This window comes from Sorex fumeus, unplaced genomic scaffold (genome assembly GCF_029834395.1).
Source record: "Sorex fumeus unplaced genomic scaffold, SorFum_2.1 ptg000026l, whole genome shotgun sequence".
Lineage (NCBI taxonomy): Eukaryota > Metazoa > Chordata > Mammalia > Eulipotyphla > Soricidae > Sorex > Sorex fumeus.
The window spans coordinates 4,338,741-4,353,581 of record NW_026606083.1 but is presented as its reverse complement, the minus strand read 5'-3'; the positions used below and the strand labels follow the sequence as shown (position 1 = coordinate 4,353,581).

Sequence of the window (14,841 nt, the reverse complement as noted above, 5' to 3'; positions counted from 1 at the left end):
AATATTAACTAGACAGATTGAGTTTGAATTTGGAGCATAGGACAAAGAGCTGTTTGGTTGTAAATTGGGGGCAGGTAGTACATAAATGGTCACTTTAGTGATTGAATGAATAGGACCAAGTCGAAAATGTGAAGAATGGGACTTAAATCCAAATTCTGAAAAATATTAATTATGAAAAGGCAATATGGGGACTGGAGTGATAGCACAGTGGGTAGAGTGTTTGCCTTGCACGAGGCCAGACTCGGGTTCGATCCCCAGCATCCCATATGGTCCCCTGAGCACAGCCAGAAGTAGTTCCTGAGTGCATGAACCAGGAGTAACCCCTGATCATCACCGGGTGTGACCCAAAAAGCAAAAAAAAAAAAAAAAGGCAATATGGTAGAAGTAGGGGCTGAAAGGGAGACTGTGACTCCACAGGGGTAGAGATGAGGGTGTTAAAAACTTTGAGAATGTTTTGGGCTAGAGTAATAATACAGCTTGTGGGACATTTGCCTTCCTCAAAGCCAACCTAAGTTCCATTCCTGGCACTTCACATGGCCCCTGAGACCCCTTGAAATGAACTCTGAGCATAAAACCAGGAGTAAGCCAGGTGGGCCTTCAAACAAAAACCATCTAAACAAAACCCAGGAGAAAGTGGTAAAATAAGAGCCAGTGAAAGAGATTATTTTGAATTAGAAGAAAGGGACAATAGTATAAAATGCTGAATTTGGCCCTGCTCTGACCCAGTCCTGTGAACTGAGCATTGTGTTGGAATCACGCTAGGAAGCACACTCAGGAGCTCACATTTCAACTCCAGGTGAGGATTCCTGGGAAGCATGTAGTTATTGGCCATGTGATACTTCTCAGTAGCTCACAGCATAAATTGACGTCTTAGTCATCTATCCACCCAGTGACACACAGAACCACTTATGGTAATAAGAATTAAATTTCAGCTGGAATGTTCGTAAGAATTAAATTACAGCTTTTCAGGGTCAAAGACACTGAAAACCTTCCAGGAACCGGCGCACACAAAAATCTTAACAACTGGTTTGTAACAATAAATGTAGTCGAGATATCTTTGACACTGAGGAAGGAGAACACCACCCAGCTTATTCCCCTAAGAACCCTTACGTGGTGGGGAAAGAGTGAAAGGTGAATTGAACAGACCCTCCTCCAACTGCACAAGTCACAATAGAAAAGCAACATAGAACCTCACCAAGCATGGTGAGCAAAGATATTAGCCATGAAGACTCAACCTGTAATAACCAGCTGAATAACCTCTCCGGTAAGAACATTACAGAGAAAGTGTTGAAGATATTTAATGAGATCAAAGAAACAATGGAATGGAAACCAATAAAATAGAGGATATGAGACAATAAATGAGAAAGCTGTCAGAAATGATAGAATTAAAGAATTTGGTTGGTGGAATGAAAAACTCACTGGAAGGCATCAACAGTAGAGTAGCTGATGACAAAATCAATGTGCTCCACGATCAGATGCAGAAAACCTTCAGAGTATAGTAGAAGATAGGAAAAAGACTTCAAAATGACAGCAGACAAAACTCTGGGATGAATTCAAGCAGAACAACCTAATAGTGGAGTCCAGTGACCCAGGAAAGCTATTTTGATGAAGAATCAATAGTTAAGAAAATCATAACCAACAGGTTTCTAGAGTTGAAGAGCACATGGATCCAGATTCAAGAGATCCCAAGTGTACCAGCAAGAGATCCAAATAAGACTCCAAGAAACAACCTAATCAGAATGATTAAAGCCATGGAGATAGAATACTGAAAGCACAAAGATCACTGAGGGAAATCACATAAAAAGAATTGTCCTTAAGATTAACAGCAGATTATCAAATGAGACCCTGTGGGCTCAAAGACAATGGTGGGATATAGTTTGAAAACACCAAAATGAAATGAAGATTTTACCACTAATACTTTACACAACCAGACTTTGAGATTTGAAGTAACGATACAAAATTTGAAGAAATGATACAGAATTTTAGATTTGAAGAAACTGTACAGAATTTCATGGATAAATAGCAGTTCAGCAACGTCATAAGTCAGTACAAACTTTACAAGAACTGAAGGAACTTCTTTAAAACAGGACACAGTTGCCAGACTTTTACAAAAAGATGGTGTAAAACTTCATAATAATCTTAATGTCAACAGCCTAAGTGCTGTTAAATTGAGAGAGTAATGAAACTAAGAGCAGGATTTTTAAAGAAAGAAAAACATAAGATTCATAAACCACTAGAAAGAATCACTGAGAGAATGGGAAAACCTTAATTACTGAAATGAGAAATGAAAGGAGATGTCATAGCAGATATGACAGAAATGCAAAGGATCATTAAGGACTACTATGTTCTGTAAATGAGAGAACCTGGTATAAATTGATAAATTCTGGACTTCTACTCCCATGACTGATCCAAGAAGATATGTAACACCTGAACAGAAGTATCACAATCGAGGAAATGAAAATGGTAATCAAAATCTCCCCAAAGCAAAAGCCTAGGCTCAATAGATTCACTGTTGAGTTCTTTCAAACCTTTAGAGAAGAGTTATTGCTAATCCTTTTCAGGCTCTTTCAGGAAATTGCAGAAACTAAAGCACTCCCAAACAGTTCCTATGAATCAAACATTGTTAAACATTACCATGGTAGCAAAAACAAGCAGCACACATTACCAAACATTAGTTCCTATGAATCAAATATTACCAAACATTAGTTCCTATGAATCAAACATTACCAAACTTTACCATGATACCAAAAACAGACAGCACACAAGCACACGCGTGCACACACATGCACGTGCACACACACAATTACCAATATCTGTAATGAACAGATGCAAAATTTTTTTTAACAAAATACTAGCAAATTGAATCCAACAACTTATCAAAAAGATCATAGACCAAAACTAAATGGGATTCATACCAGGTATGTGAGGATGGTTTTTTTTTTTAATAATTTTTTTTAATTAGTGAAACACCATGAGGTACAGTTGTAGATTTACAATTTTTTGTGCTTGGGTTTGATTATACAATGATCAGATACCCATCCCTCCACCAGTGCCCATTTTCCACCACCATGGATAATATCCCCCCCACCCCCATCCCCCCATCTCCCCCTGCCTCTGTGGCAGGGCAATCCCCTGTGTTCTCTCTCTCCTTTTGGGTGTTGTGGTCTGCAAAAGAGGCATTGAGTGGCAAACATGTTCAGTCCATAGTCCACTTTTGACATGCATCTCCCCTCCTGGGAGGATCGTGAGGATGGTTTAACACATGCAATTCAATGTAATACACCATATCAATACAAGAAAAAATAAAAATCCTATGATCATATCAATAGATGCAAAGAAAGCATTTGACAAGATCAGTACCGATTTATCATTTTAAAAAGTAAATAAAAAATGGCAATTGAAGAAGCTTTCTTCAACATACTCAAGCCATTTACCATAAGATCACAGCAAACATTATATCTAATGAGGAAAAACTAAAAGCTGTCTCTCTAAGGCTTGTCCCAGAAGACAAGTTAAACCACTTTTATTCAGTATGTACTGGAAGTACTTGCCATAGCAATTAGGTAAGAAAAAGATACTACGGGCATTCATATAGGAATGGAAGAGTCCAGTCTTTCACTATTTGTAGCTGACATGTTAGTATATTTAGAAACCCTAAATACAGAAAAGCTCTTAGAAACAATAGGTTTGTGTAATAAAGTGGCAGGCTACAACATAAACACATAGAAGTCCATGGCTTTTTTACAAATAGTGAAGTAGAAGTGAGTGAAAGAGAGATTAAAGCATTCCCATTCACAACTGTGCCTCAGAAAATCAAGTACCTAAGGATCAGCTGAATTAAAGAGGTGACAATATGTAAAGGAAATGAAAGAGGAGGGGCTGGAGAGATAGTATAGCCAATTAGGAGATTGCCTTGCATGGGGCTGACCTAGGTTCTGTCTCCAGCATCTCTATGGTCCTTTGAGCACCACTGTACTAATTCCTGAGTGCATTGCTAGAAATAACCCCTCACAAATAAGTGCAAACACATTTCCTGCTCGTGGATGGGAAGGATTAACATTGTCAAATGTCAATGCTTCTCAAAGCATTATACAGATTCAGTGCAGTCTGTACAAGGCTACTTACCAATGACATTTTAAAAATAGATCAACCATTCCTGAAATTCAGATGGAACATTGCCACCCCAAACCTCCTTTCCCCAATAGACAAAGCAATTCTCAGGAAAAAAAAAGATGGTAGGCATCACTTTCTCCAACTTCAACCTGTTTAAGTTACAGGTTAGTAGTCATTAAAACAGTGTGGTACTGGAATAAAGGCAGACCCTCAAATTAATGGATTAAAAAGTCCAGAGAGAGATACTCAGGTATATGGTCAGTTATTCTTCAATAAAAGAGCAATAAATTTGAGTGGATCAAGGAAAATCTCTTTAGGAAGTAGTATTGGGAAAACTGGTTAGACAAATGCCAAAAAAAAAAAAAAATGAACTCATACCCCTTTCAAACACCATACACAAAAGTCAAATCACAGTAGATTAAGGACCTTAATATCAATCCTGAACCCATAGGCTACTTATAGGAAAAAAGGCAACCCTTTTTGATGTTGAAGCTAGCGGCATCTTTAAGGAGGCAATACCATTGGCCAAGCAGGTGGAAACAAAGATGAACAAATGGAACTACATTAGATTAAAAACTTTCAGCACCTAAAAGGAAATGATGTCCAGGATACAAAGATATCCCATAGACTGGGAGAATCTATTTCCCCACTAGTCATCTGATAGAGGGTTACTATCAAAGATATATAAAGTACTGGTAGAACTTAAAAAATTCTAACCCATCATAAACTGGAGATGATTAGAAATTTTCCCCAAAGAAGAAATAGAGGTGGACAAAAGTCATAAAAAATGTTGTGTATCACTAATTATGGAAATGCAAATCAAAACAATGAGGTATCTCATATCAGAAAAACCAGTACTCTTCACAAAGAACTACAACAACCATTGCAGCACTATACTTAATAGCCCAAATCTGGAAACAATCCAGGCGTCCCAGAACAGATGACTGTATAAAGAAGCTATGGTACATATACATGGTGGAATACACTGAGATGAAGTCATGCAATTTGATGATGCATGGATGGATTTGGAGACTACCACACTGACTGAAATGAGTCTGAGGGAGATCTTATTTATATGCAGGATATCTTGACGCATAAGGCTCGAGTGATCGCACAGCGGATAGGGCGTTTGCCTTGAGTGCAGCCAGCCCGGCCAAGCCAGGTTCGATTCTTCCAAGCCGGGTTCGATTCTTCCACTGCTCTTGGAGAGCCCGGCAAGCTACCGAGAGTATCTCGCCCACATGGCAAAACCTGGTGAGCTACTTGTTTAGTATTGGATATGCCCAACACAGTTACAACAAGTCTCATGATGGAGACGTTACTGGGCCCACTTGAGCAAATAGATGAACACGGGAGAACAGTGCAGTGCAGTGCTATATTGAAGCATAGTAGGGGAATACTTAATGCCTAAAGGCAAAAGAAATGAGCAGGACAACTGGTTCTTGGTAGGAATCTTTTCACCATGGGGAAAGGGGGTCAGGGACAGCCCGTATAATATTGATAAAGGAAGTGGACACTCTGGATGAAGATTGGGTGCTGAAAGGAGGTAAAGTGATATGCATGATACCCTATCAGTGATAATATTGTAACTAGAATGCCTCAAGGGAAAAAAAGAAAAAAAGTGTCATGGAGGGAGGCCAAGAAGTGGGAAGGAATCTGGAGAAACTTGGAGGGAAGCAGACACTGGCGAAGGGATTAGTGTCGGATCATTGTACTCCTTGAAAAGCAGTCAGAAATAACTTTGCAACCTTGTAATTTATTTAAAGAAGCAAATTCAATTAAAAGAGCAAAATTTTATTATATAAAAATAAAATGCTGCTGTTATATGCAGTTCATTAGGATGGATATGTGGCCAACACATTATTAATAGCTAAAAGGAGGGGACACATGGTGTAGCTAGTAACTAGTAGGAGGGGACACATGGTATAGCTAGTTTGAAATTGAGTAGTGATCAGCAAATGTAATAACATTTTAAAGAACTTTGTGATGGGACTGAGATCAGTAGATGGAGACAAGAGAGATTTTAATTCATATGAAATGAGAGAGATTGAAAGTACTAGGATGATAGTTGACAATGTTGTCCTTACAGGCAGGCAACAATGAAAACCGGAGTCTACTCTTAAAATGGGATGGAAGCAGAAATATATGTGCAAAGTAGTGGGAACTCTTATTTTTTCTGTCCTCTGATTTTCCTTTGATGTTAGAGATGATAGGACGTGGTATGTTAAGAACAATGAATAGAAAGACTTAGAAATAGTCATTGTAGAAAATGGGAGAAAGAGGAAACTGATGCTGAAAATATGAAAATATTTCTGGACCACATTGAGAATCCTGTAGACTTTGACAGAATTAATTTACAGTATATGATTATTTTTTCCTATTAGTATAAAACAGCTTATAGAGTAGCAATAAAAGTGCTTTAAATGTAGTTCTGGGATCTTTTAGCCAAAGAGTAATAGATAAAAGGGAGTGGAGATTATAAGAAAAAAGAATGACCTTGAAGTTGAAGTGAGCATTGGAATTTAAGTTCGACAGAGGGTTGATTCTGTATTGTATTGATTCATTTTGAATTGCAGGTTATCCTCAGTAATCATAATGGAGTCACACTTTAGGATGCCATTTTATGACAAGATGGAATTTCTGTGTAAGCTTATTTGCTGTACTACTCTTATCTATGACAGTAATACAGTTTTACTTGATGTCCTTTTCGTCCTAAATACCATGTGATTAACCTGCACTGGGTAAATGAAACTATAATTTGAAAACGGTGCGATTGTACTTTAGAAAACAATTAAATTTGATATTTTGATACAGTGTGAAACTGCAGTGCAACAGGAGTTTGCTGAAGAACTTCAAAAGCGAGAATGCTTTTTAATTGAAAGAGAACAACGGCTTTTCAGACATGAAGGTGCTTTGAGTAAAATCAAAGGTGTCAAAGAAGAGGTTCTAACAAAATTTCGTATTATAAAGGAGGTAACTATATAGTATTTTATTTTAGAGTAGTAATTTTTGTTTTTTTTATTTAGATTATTAGTGTTTCACCATATTTGCTTCATTTTACTTCTCCCCCACCCTCATTTTTTTTTTGTTGAAAGTAACTTAAAAAGATCATGATACAGCATCCCTACATATTTTTATCTTTAAAAAGCGATTTTTATTGAGGTACTGTGATTTGCAATTACTTTTCATGTATACTACATGCACAATTGACCCCTTAGGAGAGAGCCCACTTCTCTTTACCAGTAGGTTGCTTTGTAGACAAGAATCTTCAGTTCTGAGGACCTTGGCCATCTGTTTTCTCTTACTATGTTTCCTTTTATTGGTCATATGAAGAGATCTCTCCCTCTCTTTCTCCTTCTCTCTCTTCTGTGGCGGTAGTAATATCTACAAAAATCTGCAGTAATAGAGCTAATCTGAAATTCCCCCAAAATTGTTTCATGAATTAAGTTTTTAGAGACATATATAATTAAAGAATATTGTGGACAATTCTGTGCTAATACATTTTAGGATTTACATGAAATAGATAAAAGTTAAAGGTAAAGGCCCTCCCGTTGTTCATCGATTTGCTCGAGCGGGCCCAGTAACGTCTTCATTGGAGACTTTGTTGTTACTGTGTCTGGCATATCGAATACGTCATGGGGAGCTTGCCAGGCTCTGCTGTGCGGGCGAGATACACTCGGGAGCTTGCCGGGCTCTCCGAGAGGGGCGGAGGAATCGAACTCGGGTCGGCCATGTTGGCTGCATGCAAGGCAAACGCCCTACCGCTGTGCTATCGCTCCAGCCCTATAGATCCTATAAATTTAAAATTTACAGTGAAGAGAATTAAGAAAATTTAAAGGGAAAATCTGAAAAGGCCTGTAAAAGGATTTGTTTTTTCCTAAGAAAGGGAATATTGGTTTTATATTAGAAAATGTTATTGATATTGCCAAGTATCTGCATTAATAAGTAAAAGAAGTTAATTCATATAGAAAATGTATAAAATCCTTTAGCAAGCTGGGAGTAAACATACCTTTCTTGATCTGAATGATTATCTAGATTGATAGAGTGTTCTTGGTGATGTGTTCATTTCATTGAGTCTTTGTACTATATCCCTCCATTCTCTTCTGCCTCGTAGAATCTCATTTAATAGATCTGCTGTGAATCTTGAGGACTTTCTTTTGTAAGTTTCTTTTATGATCTCGGTGCTATGATCTTGCTTGCTCTGTCTGGATTTTATCATTCTGAGCATGATGTGTCTGGAATTTCTTTAGTTGAGTGTTTTTTCTTTGGGATCTTTCAGGCATCTGGTATTTTGCCATTTGTATTTCTAAACTCTGGGAAATTTTAAACTCATTTTGTTAATTGTTAGTTCTTTGTCAGATTTGCCTTCCTGGTCCTGATGATACTCATCCCATAGTTCTCTGGTATGCTGTTTCTTTCTTTTTGGTTATATTTCCATCTTCTGTTGTTTTCTACGGGTTTCCTCCGTTTCAGTCTTGGAGCTTCTCTCTCTATTCTTCAGCTGCCATTCTGCTGCTCAGAGTTTCTAATGAGTTGTTTTATTTATTTATTTTAATGGGGCTGGAGTGATAGCACAGCGGTAGGGCGTTTGCCTTGCACGCAGCCAACATGGCCGACCCGAGTTCGATTCCTCTGCCCCTCTCGGAGAGCCTGGCAAGCTACCGAGAGTATCTTGCCCGCACGACAGAGCCTGGCAAGCTTCCCATGACGTATTCGATATGCCAGACACAGTAACAACAAAGTCTCCAATGGAGACGTTACTGGGCCCGCTCGAGCAAATCGATGAACAACGGGAGGGCCTTTACTTTTTACTTTACTATTTATTTTAATATCACCTGTCATAGTCTTCATTTCTGTCATTTCTTCTTGTAGTTTCTTATTTTGGCTCTTATACTGTTGTGTGCTTTCCTTACTACCTGTTTGAGCTCATTAAACATCCTCATAATTAAGTTACTAAAATCATTTTCTAAGGGTGAGCTTGTTGATGTTGTTTGTACCTTCCTGTTGCTTGAATATTCATTCATTTGGAGGCGCTGACACAAGGAACGAAAAAGAAATTTATGTCATGGAGGACCCAGGTTCTCTCAGACCTGTGACAAAGGTAGAGAGCCTCAAATCTCCTTTTATTACCATCCTACAGTTGAATACAGTGAGGTCATCAACAAAGGAGTGACAGGAAGAACATGCGAAGCTGAAAGCTTTTCTACATACTGAAAACAAATAGGTACCTAGGATCTGCATACTGACAACAAACAGGCTAAGTAACCTATGTTCTGCATACTTACAACAAACAGGTTAAGTAACCTAGGATTTGCATACTGACAACAAACAGGTTAAGTAATCTAGGATCTGCATACTGACAAGAAACAGGTTAAGTAACCTTCAGGGATCTGTGAGAAAAGGACAACTGACAATTTCATTATACTGAAATTTATGAAATTATTTACTTAAGGCAGCCAAAAGAAAAAGATGTTCAACCTCGTCCAAACCAGTCAGGACACACGAGAAATCTCACCCACATTCATGGGTCCCTATGTTCCTGACCTTGTGTGGAGCAATTTACATGGGCTCATCCTGGTAGCTCAGTCCAGCCCCAACATCTTCCCTGTTACTGGTTTTGCTCGTTGGACTTGATGGTATTCTACATATCCTTCCCATTGATTTTCCAGTGTTCCTGCTGTGTCAAGGGTGAGTCTTAGTAGTTTGATTCCTCTTTGAGTCTCTGAAGAAGTAGGCTGAGAGTTGCTCCTTTCCTTCTGTACCTATCTTCACCCGGTGACAGGAAGTATAACTCTACTGTGTGGTCCTGCCTGCCTTCTGTTCAGAGTGTGGCCAGTGCTCTCTGATTTCACCTGGAAGTGTGGAACAACAGGCAGACATTCAGGAGCTATGGTGTGGGTCTTAATAGCCATTTTAATATGCTTTCCTCTGTGGACTGGATCCTGTCTGGCATGTAAGAAAATAGGTTTGCAGGAGCCAGAGAGATATTACAGTGGGCAGGGCCTTGCATTCAGCTGCTGTTTGAATCCCCAAGGACACCTGAGAAACAGAGCCAGCATTAAACCCCAAGGAAAAAACAAAACATTTTTGTAAACTCATCTCATTCAAAAGACCCACCCTCCTGGTACCAGATAAATACCTCACCAGCAGACCTTCACTACCTCCACTACCTCCGCTACATCCACTAACCAGCTGCCGCCATGCTCCAGGACACTTTCCAGATGCTCGAGCAGAGACTCACGCACGAGTGAAGCCTCACAGAATCAGGTAAGCGGAACTCTGAGACCTTGGACTCCAGGATCAATGGACCCGGGAACAGAGATCCTCTGCCTGCTCCCACCAACCACAGGTGACTAAGGGATTAAAACTAAGAGCCCCAAACTACCCTGATTTGTTGCTTCCACCAACCGCCGGCATCCCAGGGATTCTACACAGTAGACCCACCCTACTGGTACCAGATAAATACCTCACTGGCAGACCTCCACTACCTCCACTACCCAGCCACCACCACGCTCCAGAATGCTTTCTGGACCGACACATCATGACACTTAATACACATCTTCCAGAATTGTGCACCATATTTGATGATAGGGTTCAAATGTGGTTTGAACCATGGGATCACCTACAAGGGCAATTAGAGACCGCGCTAAAAGCCTCTATCTCTCTCGGAGAGCCTGGCAAGCTATCGAGAGTATCCTGCCCGCACGGCAGAGCATGGCAAGTTATCTGTAGCGTATTCGATATGCCAAAACCAGTATATACAATGGGTCTCATTCCCCTGACCCTGAAAACAAATACGGCAGCATTAAGAAGGATGAGGAAGATGAGGCTGATAAAATCTCAAGGCCGAACTAGGCCGCCAAAATGAAGAAAGACAAAAATGACTGTCTTTACTTTCAATGCACTTATGCTGGCATTGGATACATCCATCGAGGACCTGATGGTACAAGCGCAAAAAATCAGTACGACATCATTGTTCTGATCGAGACGAAAAGGCATCAGTCACATCATGCCTTTTTCGACACTGGAGAAGAACTATTCCTCAGAACATGTGACAGGAGGTGTTGGTGGTGTCGCTGTCCTTGTCAAAACGAACTTGACCATGAACATTAATTCATTCCAATGCCTAACAACCCAAATTGGACGATTACACTTGAATAGATGTGGCTCATTGCCAGCAGTTTCTATCTTCGTTGTCTATGCACCAAAGTCGTCCAACTATGATGAAGGAGAAATTGAGAACTTCTACATGGAGTTGGAGAAGTTCTATAAAAAAGACCACACCTTCTACAAGATCATTGTCGGTCATTTTAATGCCAAGATAGGACTGAGAAGATCAGCTGAAGAACTTCAAATCAGGATTCTTGGCCTAGAATGGAACGAACAGGGTGAGAGACTATCTGAGTTCATCATGTCGACTAAGACCATCCATGCTAACTCAGTTCCAGAAGGCTGAATCTAAAGGTTGGACATGGTAGTCTCCTGTGGACAGTTCCACAACGAAACTGACCGCATCATATTCAATTGATGGTCTTGCATAACTGATGTTGCTGTTGTCCCAAAATTTCAAATGGGATCGGACCACCATCTCCTTTGTGCAAAATTGTACTTCACAGAGCGGGGAGAAAGGGCTGCAAAGTTTCAGAAGAGAACTCCCAGAATGATCATCAACTGGGAGCTCTTTGGCACTATTGTGGCAACATGGGAAGATGCTATCGTTGACAACATTGACAAGGAATACAGTCGACTGGTTCAGCACATCCATGATTGTGCAAGGAACGCCAAGTAAGAGATAACCACAAAGAAAGCCTGTCTTCGAAAAATCTTGAGCTTATTTGCCAACCTGGCTTGGCACAAGCCTCAGGCAACCACAAGTGAATGTCCAAGCTCGCAAAGCTGTGCAGAGAAGCTATCAAGGAAGACCTCAAAGAGAGAAGAGCAGCAGTGCTGTCTGATGCGGCAAAAGCCATAAAAAGAATTCGCAGCACCCACCTGTCCTTCACCTACTACAAGACCAAGATGACTGCCCTCCGACATCCTGATGGATCTATCACATCTTCCAGAAGGGCAATGGAGAAGATTATCTATGACTTCTACTCAGATCTCTTAATAGCCACGTCCACCTGCCCATATACCAAATTTTGCAGGATGGCTATGTCGTTCCCAACGTTCTCCTTTCCGAAATCTGACATGCCATTTTGTCTGTAAAGAAGCGAACAGCACCCGGCCCAGACGAGATCAGACCCAAACACCTGAAGAACCTCCATCAGTACTCATCAATACACTGGCTCAGCTCTTCACATGCTACCTGTCTGAATGCAAGGTTCAGTTCCAATGGAAAACCAGCAGGACTGTACTACTGTACAGGAAGGGAGACATCTACGACATTGGCAACTATTGCCTGATCAGCCTGTTGTCTGTTATCTACAAGCTGTTCACTCGAGTCATCCTGAATAGGATTGGCTGAACACTAGATGACGGACAACCATGCGAGCAAGCCAGTTTCTGAAAAGGATTCAGCACAGTCGACCATATCCACACGATAACCAAGCACACTGAGGTTTCTTGGTAGTTCAAGATGCCGCTCTGTCTAATGTTCATTGATTTAAAGGCGGCCTTTCATTCTTTTGAGACAGTAGCGGTCATCGAAGCCCTCGCCAAACAGGGTGTTCAAACTCAATACATCAGGATCCTCTGAGCTGTATTACAGATTCACTACCAGGATCTCACCATTCTACAAAGAAGTGATCATTCATGTCAAGAGGGGGGTTCGGCAAGGTGATATCATTTCACCAAAACTCTTTAGTGCCACCCTCGAGAGCGTCATGCAATGACTGGAATAGGAAGAAATGGACTGTGAAGGTAGACAGTTGGAAACTACACCACCTCCGCTTTGCTGATGACATCGTTCTAATAACACCAAACATTAGCAAAGTGGCACAAATGCTGGCCGACTTTGACCGTGAGTGTGGAAAGATCGGACTCCAACTGAATCTCACAAAGACAATGTTTGTGAGAAATGGTCTCATTCCTGATGTTCCATTCACTCTCAACGGGATGAACATCTCCAATTGCAACAGTTTTTTGTACTTAGATCAAGAAGTCAACATGATAAATGACCTAGCACCTGAGTTGTGCAGGAGGAAGAGAGCGGCTTTGAACGCCTTCAAGAACATTGAGGAAATAGCTAAGAGGACGATGAACGTCTGGTTCCGGGCACATCTCTTCGATTCTACTGTTCTTCCTGCATTAACATATGCCTCAGAGACCTTGGCTCTATGAAAACTGGACGAGAATGCTATTTGGGTCTCCCAAAGAGGAATCGAAAGAGCTATGCTTGGAATATTATGCTTTACTCAAAGAGAGAAAGAACCCGGAGTCCCTATCTCTATCAACAGTCAAGAATCTGGGAAGCTGTCTCATTTGCCACGGTGTCAAAAATGAGATGGGCTGGACATATAATGAGATTTGAGACTACCGCTGGACTATAGCTGTTACCAACTGGATTCCATGGGACGTCAAAAGACCTCGTGGCCGCCCACCTACGAGATGGTCAGACTTCTTCGTCAAGACCCTCAACTAACTGTTTTAGGCTCTGTGGTCCTAGATCGAGCAGATGCCATTGGGCTACACTAGCACGTGATAGGGATGAATGGAGACATTACTAGCGCCTGCTTGAGCAAATTGTTGAGTAACGGGATATCACGTGATCAAGTGATCATCTCATTCACCTACTACAGAGGTGTGAGACTATACAAAATAGCCTGTGACTGAGGGAGTTTGTACTTAAGCCTTTGTTTATTTATTTATTTATTTATAATGTAAGTGCACTGCTAATTATTCAGCCATTGATTAAGCTGATTGAATTTGGCATGAACTCCACATTACTTTTTTTCAAAAATTTTTTAATTTCATAAGTTAGTTCACAATGTTTGATTACATTTAATATTCAAACACCAGTCCCACTACTATTATGCCTTCCCACCACCAAATTCGGGATGTTTCCATCCCAAGCCCCAATCCCTGTCCTGAAACCGAACTGAAATAATATATTTCGTATTGTCTTTTATGAAGAACTGCTGAATATGCTTACAAAAAAAGTGTTCATATAGGAAACTGTGTGAAGATTGTTCTATTTTGGTAGGAGCCATTAAGACGTTCTATAGGATATCACTAACATGTCATTAAAGTTTGGGTGATGTGAGCTTTGGTATATATATTTGAAAATATGTATATATGCATATACGTATATTTATATTTCCCTCTGATTTGTTGCCTACTACCTGAACTCCATCAGATGGTATGGTAATTATGGAGAATCGGTAGAGTGTTTTATGATGTGTCACCTGGCTGCGAAAGCGGTCCAGGAATATGTTTACTCATATGTGAGGCTTGGCCCATGTGCATGGGGAGCGGTCGTGAGTGTGGCAGCGGTTGGGCTGTGGAGGTTCTCGGCTGCTGGGGCTGGATCCCTTGGGGTGGGGAGAGCTCTCACCCGCCCCCCCTCTGGGGCATCTCATGTGAAACAGCCTCATGTGGAGTCTGATGGCACGGTTATGGGGGCCTCATGTTATGCTCCCTTCCGGGAGAAGTTGCCATGTGATCTGGACAGTGGCCGATGACTTGATTCTCTGGTGCTGGCAGGAGGTAGCTTATGCGTGTGATCCCTGGGTCACTGGGGGACTGGAGAAAGCGGGCAGAGGATCTCCGCTCCTGGTCCTATTGAGC

General features: G+C 40.8%; 1 protein-coding gene across 7 annotated transcripts in view; it reads left to right on the top strand.

The window, feature by feature from the left end:
* Nucleotides 1-14,841, top strand: part of CCDC138 (coiled-coil domain containing 138) — a 113,622-nt gene that overhangs the window by 30,071 nt on the left and 68,710 nt on the right. For all 7 annotated transcript variants that reach the window (XM_056114679.1, XM_056114678.1, XM_056114683.1 and 4 more), the window contains exon 6: nucleotides 6,928-7,086. In XM_056114679.1, the coding sequence (XP_055970654.1) occupies nucleotides 6,928-7,086 (159 nt within the window). The remainder of the gene's footprint in view (nucleotides 1-6,927; nucleotides 7,087-14,841) is intronic.